This window comes from Varanus komodoensis, unplaced genomic scaffold, assembly GCF_004798865.1.
Source record: "Varanus komodoensis strain SLA01 unplaced genomic scaffold, ASM479886v1 scaffold1, whole genome shotgun sequence".
NCBI lineage: Eukaryota > Metazoa > Chordata > Lepidosauria > Squamata > Varanidae > Varanus > Varanus komodoensis.
This window is the reverse complement of record NW_025335268.1, coordinates 12918379-12933069: the sequence shown is the minus strand read 5'-3', so window position 1 is coordinate 12933069 and position 14691 is coordinate 12918379. Positions and strand designations below refer to the sequence as shown.

Here is a 14691-nt window from a genome sequence, read left to right as displayed (position 1 = left end):
ACACAGAAAGTGGTTACTTACAAATGAGAAATTCTTTATGACATTTGATGTAGGAAAGGAGGTCACAGAGGGGAGAATAAGGACAGAGAAGCAAACAGATGTTTCATAAAGGTCACCTTTATAACCACAACTGCACTGCTTCAACATTATGATCATATGGACATTTAGAGCAGCATTGCCTTACAGTAGCAACTCTAATTAGTTCGCATTCCCACTTATCTGCCTCCTTGCTCTTGCTGGTGCTCCCCATCCTATGAGTGGTTCATTTCTCATGGGTTTTTTTTCTCTGTCTTGTACCTTTGAATCCAGCTACTAAAGTTTGTTCCAGAGAAGAGTGATATCGACCTTCTGGAAGAGCATAAACATGAAATTGATCGCATGGCTCGTGCAGATCGTTTTCTTTATGAAATGAGCAGGTGTGTGCTCGTGACAGAGACCGTTTGTATATGTGTGTGCATGCGTGCGTGCACACGCATGTGGAGGGGGGAGAATAAATATAAGACAATGTACGGGCAGTCGGAGTGGGACTAGGAATGTATGAAAATTTTAGTTCAGTTCACAATTTCCTTAAAACTTCCCTGTTCACAACCCTGACTATAACAGAAACACACGGTCTCTGAATATCTTTGCAAATTCCGCAACTTTCCTTAGTGCCCGCAAAATGAGACTTTCAAAAATGCACTTCTTTAAACATCTACAACTTTGAAAAGTAAGAGTTTTTCCCATTTGGATCAACCAAAGATTGGGTTACAAACAAGAACTGGAGCGAGCCAGATCAAGTGAGCTTGAGCACTCCTGGTTCTTCCAACTTTAATTCAGAGGCTCTTTTACTGGCTGTGAGGGTGATCTGGCTGCAACATTTGTCATGCCATTGATCACTAGGGTTGATTCAGCTGATCTGGCTGGCCAGGTGAGTGTCCCCTTCCTCCCTCATCACTCCATGGAAAAGGAAGACCATCCCAGGTGGAATGTCTGTTTTTTCTTTTTCTTTAGCTGAGGAAAAAGAGTGAAGATTAATCACATGTTGTCGGTCATTCATTTATCCATGGCTTTTAAACTCCTCTCCAAGCAAAATCACAGAAATCCTTTCCCCAAGATATTGCTGGCCCAGTTCTGAATGAGTTGCTGTATATTGCAACAGAGCTGAATGCCAGGGACTCCTGCTCATTGTACCTAGCAATGCTCCCTAATAGAATATCAGTAATGCATATTAGTAATAAGCCTATTTCTATGCATTTGGGGCTTTCTTTCCATTTCACCCCTGCATTTGGTACCTCCCTCTTCTTATTGAGGCTAGACAATGCTGCGTGGTAATTGCGTGGCACGATATCTTAGGTTTTGTTCTGTGCTCACACATTTCTGTGCTTTCCACGCACGTGTGGTTTCCATGTTTCTCCATCTTCCCTCCAAATGGTTGCATGTATCCCGTCATGACAGGAAATCAATCCCAGTGTGTACCACACCTGCCTAGTTTGCCTACTACCCCCCTCCCATTAGCCCACACGGTCCCCTGGGCATGGCCATAGCAGGCTCATTTTGTTTTTGATTAGCAAAGCAACTGCTTATTCACTACTGTTTGCTCCTGAGTAGCCCTACAGGAGTATTCCCCACTGCTGCCACATGCCATGCCCATGTACAAACACGCACTGCGAAGGGCTGCCAGATGCAGGGAGAGCAGTAGCAGGCACCCGTGCCAGAGACGGAAGGCACGCATCCTGCCAGGCAGACTTTCTTGATGATGCCCATTGGGAAAGTTTGCCAGCAGGCTGTCAGGAAGTGTGTAGGGGAGACAGTGGGGCTTGTGGGGTATCCCAGGGGGTTGTCCAGGATGTGTAGGAGCAGGGTAGAGGGCAGGAGACAGAATGGGAGACATGGGCTTGGTGGAATGAGCCTCCCGTTGGCAAAGTTCCACTTCCTGCCTGTGTGCTCCTCACAGGTCCACTGGCTCCTAGAGTGGCACAGCCACGGTGCCCCTTAAAACTGGCGCACCAGCCCAGGGCAGCGACCAGGCAGGAGCTCCATGCATGACCGTCTCAGCAGTTGCAGCTGCTATAGGTGGCATGACTGCCATCCCGTTGCCACAGCAGGGCATCTGCTGTAGCCACAGCTGCTCTTGCTGCCAAACTTGCTGGCAGAAATGTTGGAAACTGTGTGAAAACATTGTGATTGGAGTCACATGCAACACAAGCAATGGTGAAGCCCAGAAACCTTCAGATAGGCTGTTGATTCTGTGTGGGAGTTCATGGAAGCAAAAGAGACCATGTTTTACTATACATGCTGAATTCACACATAATGACAAGACCTGCCTGTGCAGTTTCCAGTGTGACTTGTCATTATGCATGAATACAGCCACTGTGATAACTCATTCCTTCTTACCTTAGCTGCAATAAGAAGCCATGGTTTGTTAATCACAAAAAACCCACAGTTCACAATGCAGTAACAAAGTTCCCTTTTATGGGTTGTTTGTAGTTCATAAACCATGGCTGGCTATTGCAGCTGGGTTCAACAATCCACACTCAACCCATATTCAGCCCATGAGCATGGATCTGTGTGTCTTGTGAACCCAGCCATTCCTCCTTCTTTCTGATGTATCAGCTTGGTTGTTCCTCAAATTATGGCTGCTAATGCTTGACCCTTCAGAGTTTGCTTCCAGGCCCTTAGCCCAAAGTGAAGTGACTGGTGAAGGTCCTTATACTTCCTGGGCTATTTCATGGATTCCATTCACTGGGAAATGAATGGATCCTGTAGTTCTGTTAGGCTGTGTGTAAGAATGGACAGAGCTCATGGTTGCCCTGTCTTTCTGAGACTGTCATTGAAATGCCGTTCATGTCTTTTGTCGCCTCTTCTTCAGGATTGACCACTACCAGCAGCGACTGCAAGCATTGTTCTTTAAGAAGAAGTTCCCAGAGAGGCTTGCAGAAGCCAAGCCAAAAGTGGAAGGTAAGGTCAAGGCCTTCCCAGAGAGTACCATCTCACCCAAAATACAGTATATTGTGCTGTGAAGCAAAATGGCACCCATAGGAGCATGACGGGCAGCAAATAACCTGCCCAAGGGTCTGAATATAAGGCAGAAATAGGATCTGAGCCTCCCCTCATTGAAACACTCGTGTGAACTTAAAACACTTACCTATTCTTCAACAATCCCAACTGCTGGTAAGAAAATGAGTTGTTTCTTAAAGTGGGAGGGCTGGGACACCTCATTGGGCACCAGGAAAGGTGCCTGGGTGTACCCACAGGTGCCTCATTGTCTGCCTCTGCCTGTAGTACATGTTTTTCGTTGCAATTAAAATGCCTTTTGGTGATGTGCTTTTGCCTTGTAGGAAGTTCCCTTCAGAACTGAAGGTAAACAAATAAGTACAAGTCAGTCTTGTATTCTCATACACGCTTTGAGTGCCCCTGATTCTGTGTGGGAAAGGGGCTATATACTTTGAGACCTGGGATTTGAAGAAGGCTGCTACGCGTTGTTAGAGATGTTGCTGACTGAAATGAGTCTATTATGTGTTAATCTGAGGGTATTTTCTGTCTCTCTTCCAGCTCTTCTCTTAGCTTCCAAAGAGCTTATCCGGAGTAAGCGGCTGAAGCAGCTCCTGGAGGTTGTTTTAGCCTTCGGCAATTACATGAACAAGGGCCAAAGAGGAAATGCTTATGGCTTTAAGGTCTCCAGCCTGAACAAAATAGCAGATACCAAGTCTAGCATAGATAAGTAGGTTTACTTATTGTAAATATATACTGCTTTTTAATAAAAATAAATAAATCCCAAGGCAGCTTATGTAAAAGAACATGAAAAACAATTAAAGTGCAATTCTTTTCATGGCACAGAAATTCTAATGGGCTAAGATCCCCTGTGAGATGTGAAAAGAGAAGGAATTCTGACAATAACAACTGGCACATGTAGCACAAGAACACTAAGGCAGCATGGCCTTAAAAGCCAGATAAAACCAATCAACAGGACTAAAATGAAGAGAGCTGGGACAAAGTTCCAATTGGGGGATTTTTGGTGAATTTGTAGGGGTGACCACCCACACACGCCATCTTCACAAGTCTGGTAAAATCTTGAGGGGCAGGGTACTTACATTTGCAATATTTTACAGCAAACATTGTTTTTCTTTTCTTCCTTTTTGAAACTGTTTTTGTTACTGCAAGGAAGTGGTGACCAGCTGCTAGCGATGTTTGGGGCTTTGGTCTCCATCATGCTTCTGAGGAAGGATGATACGTTGTTACCTAACATCCTTTTGGGGTACGTTGGGGGAGAAATGTGGCTGCTCTTCTGGGGGCAGCCATGTTGCCCCTCCATACCACCACTCTTGGAAGGATGCAGAGGCATTGCAAGGCTAAATGGCCCTGGACATCACAAGGGCAGCTGCAACTATTTTCTTTTAGCAACACAAATGGTTTTAGAAAAACAGAAAAGAACTAGTTATTACAGACATAAATTCCCAAGCCCTGAAATTTGTACAGGTTTTACTCAAGTGCAGCATGTAGCCTGGAAGCAGGGTAATGAAGCTGGGTCTCCTGTTCAGTGTTAAAAGGTATGTCTAGATGATTGGCACAAGAGTGGAATACCTTGCCTATTGAGACTGGAAGCTTTGGTTTTTGCTCACAAAACAAGCAAACATGCCCATCTCTGGACATGCAATCGAGCATGTGTCCACCAAAAATATTTCTAAACTGATCAACTCTTGCTCATTCTCATCACAGTACCAATTTGCAGTTCAGATGGTACAAATTGCAGCCCTGCTCTAGCCTGTGGAACAATTTATGCAAATATGGGGAGATTTAAGCAGATGATCCATTCAATTTCTGCTTGATGTGTGCAAGTTTCCCACTGCACAGGGTGTGTCATGACTATGAACTGGAATTGCATAGCAGGTTTGAAATGTGCCTCTTTTAAGTCAGCAAATATGCTGCAGGGAAATTAGTGCATCCAGGGCAGTGTTCCATCTGCTGCTGGGTCACTTGCAGATGGCTATGCATTCAGCCCTGGAGATGAAAAGCTGGGCTATGTGACATACTACCTTATTATTGGGAGAAATGCTTCTTTTGCACCTGCAGTGCCTTTATTTCAGATAAATAAGTACTGAAACTTCTCTGAATCTTTGATGGCTTCATGCAAAGGACTGTCTATATAACACAGCACTTATGCCTACCACCTTATTGTCTCCTTCATTCATATCTCTTTTCCTTAGGAACATTACACTGTTACACTACTTAATTATGATCTTCGAAAAGCACTACCTGGGGATCCTAGACATCCAGTCTGAATTGCAGCATCTTCCAGAAGCAGCAAAAGTCAAGTAAGGAAAAATACTGGGGGATGAGTGATACATGGTCACTAACTAATTATGTTGAGCCCTGTTTGTAGCATATGGATTGGTGACTTTGAATAAAGGATGTGTGATGTATTTATTACATGACACCCTAGCATATGTCTGACATCAGTCCCTGGAAAAATTCTGGAAGAAATTATTTAAAAAATCAGTCTGCAAGCGCCTCGAAGAAAATGCAGCTATTCCAGCCAACATGAATGAATGCTGTCAGACAAAGAATGAATGAATCCTGTCAGACAAATTTTATCTCATTTTTTGACTGGGTAACCTCACATAGGGACAGTGGAAACAGTGTGAACATAATCTACTTCGACTTTATCAAATTTTGACATAGTCCCCCTTGACATCCTGATAAGCAATCTTGTAAAAAAAGTAGCTAGATAGAAAAATTATTAAGCAGATCCAAAATTGCCCTGGGTGAAGATCCAGGACAACCTTGATATGCTTGAACACTGGGCTGAAAGCAACAGAATGAGATTCAGTAGGGGCAAATAGTAAGTCTTCCACTGAGGGAAAAGAAACCAAATGCATCGATACAGTATAGGGAATATGTGGCTCAACAGAACTGAAAAGGAAAAAGACTTTGGAGTTGTTGTGGACAGCTGGCTAAATATGAGCCAACAATGTGATGCAGTCACAAAAAGGACAAATGCTATTTTGGGATGCGTTAATAGAAGTATTACTTCCAAATAATGAGAAGTAGTGGTTCCTCTATACTCTTACTAGTCAGACCTCATCTAGAATACTGTACAATGGAATATGATCATTACTGTACAGTCTGCTATGTGCCATAAACATATAAGATGCTGAGTCAGATAAATGATCCTCCTCAGCCCAGTACTGTCTGTTCTAATGTACAGCAGCTTTCCAAGGTCTTAGGCAAAGGTCTCTCCCACCCCCGCACAGCCCTGCTAGCTGAGATGTTTAACTGGAATCACTGCCAGGAAATGCATCTGGGATCATATATGTGGAAAACATGTACTCTGCTATTGAGCTTTACAAAAGCAAGAAGATCCTCCTGGATTGCAGCAAAGGAGTACATAGCCCCTCACTGTCCTTGTGACAGTGGTCATCCAGGTGCCTTTGAGAAGCAGCTTGTAGTTGAGGCAACAGCAGCCCTCCCTGGATTTTTATGCTAGTAATATTTTGGAGTGCATTTTTCATTAAAGGAGAAAAACAAGGTTTTAATGCTCATGGTTGTAAACAGACACTTGATTGTATCTCTGGAAAAAAAAATCATCAGGTTCCACAGTTGCAGGGTAGAATAGGAGTGGACAACTATCAAGTCCTCCAGATATTTTTGCCTATAACTGCTATCAGTCCTAGCCAACACAGTCCATGGCAAAGGATAATGGGAGCTGTATGTTAAACCATCTGGAAGGTCATAGGTTGGGCACCCTTGGATAGAAGGTATTTATCCATAGAGCCATCTCCCAGTCTGGACTCACATACCTTTGCTTTTGCATGTTTGCTGTTACTGTATTTTAAATAACCTTCCATGTTTTCTCCAATGAGTAACAAAAATGTAATGCAAAATAGTGTGCACTCACAGAAGATCACATTGTTTGTTTGGGGTTTCTTTGCACAATGTTTAGGAATTTTAGAACAAAGGTTCAGATCCCTGTAATTCTAAGATGGACTTCAGATGAAATGGTTGTGCTAAGCAAAGTAATATAGCTCTAACATTTATTCGAGGTGAATAGGAATATACCAAGTAAGATCCTTGGTCATTCTAGCTCAGTAGATACTTCTAGATGGCCCAATGGCTGGGTTCAGTGTGAGGCAGTTTCCTGTGTCAGCAGCATTTCTCCAGAATTTCAGGCAGGAGCCGTTCCCAAACTTTCCTGGAGATGCCAGGGATTTAACTGGAGGCCCTTTGCATACAGAGCATATGTTCTACCACAGAGCTGTGTTCCAAGAATATTTTATTCATCATTTCACATAATAATTCAGCAGACCACCCAAAATGAAATGAATTTAAGTGGTTGGAAGTCGTTGTCAGGAGATGTGATACTTAACAGCCAATAATATCACTATTCTTTTTAAAATCCTAGGTATTAAAGAGAGGATAGTGAAGTGACTCTTTAACCAAGATGTTAATACAAATGCTATCTCACCACAAAGTCCTCATCAGTTAAGAAGTGAATGTCTGGAGTCCTGCTTCATAATATAGCAAGCGTTTGGTGTGAACCAGCTCACCCCAGTGGATGCCCTGCAGCATCCATAGCTCCGCCTCTTTGTTAGTGCATTATTATTATTATTAATTATATTTCTATACCACCCATAGCTGAAGCTCTCTGGGTGGTTCACAACATTGAAGTCCCCCATCCAGATTCCAACCAGGTCTGACCCTGCTTAGCTTCCAAGATGAGGCATGATCAGGCCCTTCAAGCTACATGGCATGCATCCATCCAGTCATTAATTAGCACTAGTGGTCATTTTGCTCACATGTGACATGCAGTCTTGAACTCTATTGGATTTTTTTTTAAATAACACTGAATAAAGGGACAGCAGTTGCTTATCACCCAGTATTAATGTTATAACAGTTTATAACATGGATTAATTAATTTATTTGAATAAACTATATGCCATCTTGTAACCATTTTCATTAGGCAGGTTCCAGCAGATCTAATGAGTAATTACAAGTACATGTAAAACAAATCAATAAAACAAAGAGCATTGTAAAAAGCCATAGTCCAGATAAAGCATATTTAGAGCAGAAACAGATTAGAAGGCCTGGGAGACTACAGAAAGACTTCATTGTAAATGATATCAAGGTAGGCATCAGGCACACCTGGAGAACAGCTGCAAAACAGATGTTAAGATTCAAGTATGTGCATAAGGAGATGGGTGGTCTTTTAGATAACCTGGTCAGAAGCCGTGATGGTTATAACCATCAATTTGAACTGGGCCTGCAAGCAGATTATACGAGACTATGGTTGGCAAAGCACCATCACTGTATACTTATCCTGCCCAGGCCAAACATTCTTGACTATGATGGTTGGTAAAAGATCCAGAAGGAGAGAAGTGTTTCTTTTTAAATGATTGCTGTACTAAACTAGGATGCTTGCTTTTTCTGTGGAAAAAGAATGGAATAGCATCTGTGAGGAAGAAGAGCAAATCTGTGTTGATTGCTTGTTGGTTGAGAAATTATTCATTGATAAATGAACTAAATAGCAATCCTATCTGTCTACACTAAGCACTCAAGGCGACTACCACCAGTAAAACATAAGTGTCCTAAATATACAAAAAGACCAGGAAATGGTCCCAATAAGAAGGCTGATTATCAGTCCATCAGGCCAAAATCTTGTCTGCGCTGGAAGCTCTTCATTGAAAGCTGGCCATGTGGCTAGCAGTCATGCTAAAGAGTAAAGGGGTATTCACAGGCTTCATAGCATGCCTCCACATTGCAAATACCCTGAGGCCACAACGCTTGCCCTCTTCTGAATACTGTGGGATCTTTAATGTGAATGGGGGTTGAAACCTCCTATGCAAAGCCAGATGGACCTCTTCTTCTGTTCTCTGAGCATCTGGTGTGGGGCTGGTGCCAGAGGCAGGATACTAGACTTGATGGACCAGCAGTCTTTTCTGCTTCAGCAGTTCCTGTATTCCCGTATAACACTGCCCTTTTTGTTTAAAACGGCTGTCTGTCTCATTGCAGCCTGGTGGAGCTGGAGAAGGAAGTTAACAACATAAAGACTGGATTGAAAGCTGTTGAAGCTGTAAGTATGGCTTGGTTTTCAAATGCTCCCCTTTAAAAATGTCTCCCTTGGGATCTGGGGCCCTGTGTCTTTGGAGAAAGAAGGAGCTTTCTTCCTTTGTCAAGCAGAGCCTATTTCCTAAAACTGAATATTTTTTTTAATGTCTCCTGTGAAATCTGGCCTGACGATATTAGCAGATGTATCCCTTAACAAGAAGATGGTTTGATCTGCTATGGAGAGTCAAGGAATGGGAGTTTGGCAACGTGTTGATCATTTTTTATTTGCTCCTTTCAGAGGCATTTGGTCTTTGAGCAGGTATTTGATATGTGGCTTCTGTGGACAGGTCTACACAGGTGGACTATAGCCTATGCATTAAAACATTTACTACCTGCCAAACTGGCTTCCAGAAGGGAGGAGAAGGGACATGAAATAGCTGATCATAACCCTGTACAGCATTAAACCAGCTGTGTTGTGTCAGGCACTAGCATTTCTGCTCCCTCCTCAAACATCTCCAAAGGACTCTCTCTCTCTCTCTCTTTTTACATATTATGTTATTTCTGACACATGAGCCACTCCCAAGACTAAAAATAGATGGCTACTTCCAAGCAAAATGTCACATGGTCAGTCCACTCCTAAATGTTTACCATACTTATTTTGTTTTTTTCTAGGGCTGAGTATGTATATTAAAATTTTGTGGCATGTTTAGATCTATGAATATGATGATGTTTGTTCTGAGAATCCCTGTAAGCTTCTCCCTCCCTCCCTCCCTCTCACACACACAAACACACACACACAGAGAGAGAGAGAGAGAGAGAGAGAGAGAGAGAGAGCGAGCGAGCGAGCGCGCAAGCGATGATCAGCTTCTTTGCTCCTTGGTGCCCCCCTGCTGTTCCTATGTATCATGGGTTGTTCACAGGGGCTGAGGCATAGGGAGGGGTTATATCTCAGTGATGGGGCACTTGCATGGCATGCAGAGGCTCCCAGTCAGCCCCTGGCAGCTCTGGCTGCAGCCCTGAGGAGCTGGTGGCAGTCAGCCTCAATAAGACTTCTATCATTGTTTATTTATGTAAAGCTTTTATAGACTGTCCCTCCACTGGCATCTTACAACCACTTCAGGTGGCAACAGTTAGGAGCAACAGTGGCCATCCCCTGTCCTCTCTTTGGAGGACAATGTTGCATGTGCCCCACAGGCTGCTTCTCTCGGGGGGTAATGGAGGCCTCTATCCTCCAGGGCCGAAATAAGGCTCAGGTGCCAGTCCAGTTGGTTTCCATAGCCTCGGGCAACAAAATGCCTTGGGCCGGCCCTGAGATGGACCCAGCGTATGTCCAGCCTTACCCCTGTTCTGAGGTTCACTTGTGCATCCAGTGCAGAATGATCTGCAAGGTCTGGCCGCAGCCCTCCAGGCTCTCAAGTACAGGTAAAGTGATGCACGTTGGGCAAAAACATCCCAATGACAAGTATAAGCTGATGGGATCTGAACTGACAGAAAATGTGCAAAAATGTGAGATCTTGGAGTTGTTGTGAGGAGCTCAGTAAAAAAAGTCAGCCCAGTGTGGAGCTTCTGCAAAAGAGGAAAACTCCATATCAGGCCTAATTAGAAAAGAAATGGAAAACAAAAGATCATACTGTCCTGGAGTTGGAAAAATTGTGAAAAAAGAACAACTGCAGTGCCCTATGAGGAAAAGCTGCAACAGCTGGGATTGTTTAGTTGAGAAAAACAAAGCATGTCAGTTGTACAGAATCATGCATGGTGTGAGGAAAGTGAATAGGGAGACGTTTTCCCCCTCATAATGCTAGATTGCAGGATCATCCCATGAAGCGGGTTGGTGAGAGATTCAGAATTCATATAGGGAAGTGCTTCTTCACATAGCCCATGGTTGCTACAATATGGCCACCATTTTGGAAGGCTTTAAAAGGGGATTGGACAAATACATGGAGGATGAGGCTACTAGTGGCTACCAACCCTGTTGGCTATATGCTTCCTCTGGTACTAGAGGAAGTATATGTACATACCCCAATTGCTGAGAAACACGGGCTGTTTCATTCATATCTCATGGAGTTTCCTGTAGGCAGCTGGTTGGCCATGTGTGAACAGAATGCTGAACAATGTGTGCTCTGCCATGGTTCTTATGTTCTTGAGACTCTTGCATGTGTCTTTCCGGTGGGCTGTAATCCTGGCATGTATTTAATTTAGATGAAGATACATCCAGAACTGAATGGGAAAATGCATTTGAGTGCACATGTACAGAGAATTACATGTCCATGTGCTACAGACTAGCTCACATTTTAAAGACTTCTCCAAATGCATACTCACTTTTATAGGCTTTGAGATAATTTCTGTAGAGTTCTGTTATACGGAATCACGCTGGAGTCATAAGGGATGGCTTCTGTCATGCTGGCATTCTCCAGGGTGTTGTGATCTAGTGGACTGAGTGGAGGAGTGGGAGCCAAGAATACCTGCAGGCACTTGTGCACTGTGCTCCTGGCTTTCTGTGTGATTTTCAGTGTGTCACCCCATCTATGCCTCCTACCTGTGATTTGGGGCTGCTGAATAATTGTTATCAGTGCTGCAGCAAATGTCCATTAGGTTGGAGTATATAGCAAATGAATAGGAGACCGTCTCAAGTCCAAATTGTTTCTGTAAGCAAGGACATGGTGAAAGTTTATAAAGCAGTTCTTTTTTTCTTGTCTTTTCTTTTCCCCCCCTTATTATATATTTGCTTACTCAGCTGCTAACATTGAGACAGTTTCCAATGAACTCCTTAACAGAATTAGATGTGCAGGGTTTCTGCTACTTTTATTTTTTATCTTATGCTATTGTTGTGAACCGTCCCAAGACATCAGTGATGGGACAGTATACAAAAGTTTTAAATACATACATACAAGTACGTACATACATACATACTGTTGTTTGGGGAGAGAATAGTGTTACGTTAACAACACTTACCCACTTCTGTTATTATATGGATGGTTTTAGCAGGTATCCAGCACAGGTCTGCTAAGGATACCTAGAGACCAAGACATGTGTGAAGTGGCCATTAATGGCATCCTGTATTTGTAGGCCAAGTATGTATGTGGGGCACAGCCCTGTACATTCTTTCTCCCTGGACTAGAGAACATAATGCCCCCAGTTAAACTGGTGGTGGTATCAAAGATGGACTGAGAAGGCTGAGTGGATTTATTGATTACATTTTTGCCCTCCCTTCGCCTCTCCAAGGAACCCAAGTCAGTTTGCAAGGTTTTCTTCCTCCCCATGTTATCCTCGCAGTAACCCTGTGAGGTAAGCTAGGCTGAGAGTCAGTGACTGACCCAGAATCGCCCAGTGAGCTTCATGGGGAAGTGAGGACTTAGAACGTAGGTCTTCTGAGTCCAGCAGTCTAATCAGAGCACAGCCCAAGCTTGCCAGGTGGGCAACTAAGGCACTTCTTCATTCCCACCATGCAGAGCAGAATGATGGGACAAGTTTCTTTGCTTTACACTGTACATCATTTGACATTTGTTGAGTTGCAGGTTCAATATCAATGTTGACTGACAGATTTTTTTAAACTGGAGCTGCTCTGTTTACATGCAATTTACCTTTTTTAGGTGTAATCACTGGTTATGGTGCTCTTCTTCTAAGCTCTTATAAGAAGTAGCAACTTCTTATGCAACTAGTGGGGACTAGTTTACTTTAGCAGTATTCCTGGGCTGTGCTAAGCCCTGTTGTATATGCTTGAAGGCCTTTGGTGCTGGGCACACCTGAGGCCTGGTGCAAGTCAGGGGGTACCTCTTGGCCATCCCAATGTTCCTACCAGACATGCCCATGTTGAGTCCTCTTTGTATACGCTTGGAGGAAATTTTGTAACCCATTCCACACTCACTGGACAGGTTTGGTGGAGTCAAGTTCAGCTTAAGGGCACCTCTAAGCTCAATTACTGCAGTTTCAGATCAGAATCCCCTCTTTGCCCATTCTGCATGCTTGAAAGGAGAATGATGGGGGAATGCATCCTTCAACCACTTCAGCTGGGAAGACAAGATGTTAAAAAGGCTGAGCACGGAATGCTGTTTGTTCTGCATTTCCAGTCCGACTTTCATGTGAAATCAAGCACTGGCCAGTCTGCACAATGATACAACATCAGTTCGAGAGCCAGTGTGGCATGGTGGTTACAGTGCTAGACTGGGGTTTGGGAGAGCCAGTTTAAAGTGCCCACTCAGCCATGGAGTTCACGGGGTGACTTGGGGGCAGTCACAGACTCTCAGCCCAACCTACCTCACAGGGTTGTTGCTGTGAAGATAAAATGGAGAGGAGGGACTCCTTGCAGATGGCCTTGGAAGAAGGAAGCGAGGCAGGGTATATATGTGATGATGACTTGCCAGGCTGCAATTTTATCTCTGGACAATTCGCCCTACCTGACCTTATATGGAATGCAGTTGTTTCACATGATAAGAAAGCTCTATGTGTCCTAGTTCCTCTGTGCTGGTTATTTCATGCAACCAAGAAATTACAAGATTGTTGCAGCTGTCGAGTGATAAACCATTGATTTTGTTTTTGCTTTCAGCTTGAAGACTGCTTGCCCAGTGTCCTTGCAGTACCCTTGCCTTCCTCTCTTTGGGCAAAATCTTTTTTCTGTTCATACACCAGTTCCTGTCTTCTTACCCACCTCAGCTTACCATTCTTAATTATTATTATAGTTATTATTAACTTTGGCAGCCAGACCTCCCACTCATGCTCATTCATTCCACATTTTTTGGCTTTTAAAAACGCAGTACTGTAGTAACAATGGAAGATCATTGTTGGGAGCAAATGATGGTGGAAAAAAGAAAAAGAAAAAAAGGTGCAACTCTTGACTCAGTTCCAGCATGTTCTCACCACAGTCCTGGCTCTGACAGTTGAGAGGGTTCTTCAAGGCCCCTTATTGCAAACACAAGTCTAAAAATAGGTCCACAGTCAGCTGCTCACAGAGGCACTTTGTAATCCTTTGCTTCCCAAGGCTGGCAGCACCGTTTAAAAACGAGATGCAATGCAAAACTTCACAGAGGGGAAGCGGCAGATCAAAATGTAAAGATGTAAATGCTCATTGCTCTTTGTGAACGTTGCTACTGGGGCCCGCTGGTAGCAAGCACTGCCAGTAACAGCAGTAGCATTTGTGGACACACTCCAGTTTTTTGCTATCTTTCAGGTCAACTCTGAAAAAGAAGATTTTTGAACACATTTCCTGACTTTGGCTTAACATGTTACAATGAAATGTCAACTTATGAATTTCAGTTCAAGTTTAAAGAGGGGACAGGTCAAACGATCCCACACAACTGGCTGGTGTTTCAGTTAAAAATGGGAGCATAAGTAAGGCATTATTCTCTGTGCACAGAATATTAAAGCAGAACCAAAATAAAGGCCCAGTCTCCCCCCTGTGAGGATCTTGTAATGCAAAGGTAGTCAGGAAGAAGATGAGAAAGAGAGTGGTGGAGTAGTGTGGAGATGCAGGGTAAAGATCACCAACAAAAGTTACTGAAGTGTTCAAAATTCAGTCCAAACTTACTGAATTGTCAAATCCAATTGCTGAGTCTTGCAGTTTTGTTCCATTCAAATGAGTCCATTTGGCAGGCAACCTGCGCGCATCCCATGAGAATGAGCATTAGTAGCGGTTTTCGCAATCACAGAATAAGCAGAAACTTAACCAATATC

The 14691-nt window shown here is 43.5% G+C and overlaps 1 protein-coding gene across 10 annotated transcripts in view; it reads left to right on the top strand.

Moving 5' to 3' along the window:
* Positions 1–14691, top strand: part of DAAM2 (dishevelled associated activator of morphogenesis 2) — a 273375-nt gene that overhangs the window by 236286 nt on the left and 22398 nt on the right. For all 10 annotated transcript variants that reach the window (XM_044442145.1, XM_044441957.1, XM_044442055.1 and 7 more), the window contains 5 exons: positions 310–416; positions 2852–2940; positions 3535–3703; positions 5187–5294; positions 8989–9049. In XM_044442145.1, the coding sequence (XP_044298080.1) occupies positions 310–416; positions 2852–2940; positions 3535–3703; positions 5187–5294; positions 8989–9049 (534 nt within the window). The remainder of the gene's footprint in view (positions 1–309; positions 417–2851; positions 2941–3534; positions 3704–5186; positions 5295–8988; positions 9050–14691) is intronic.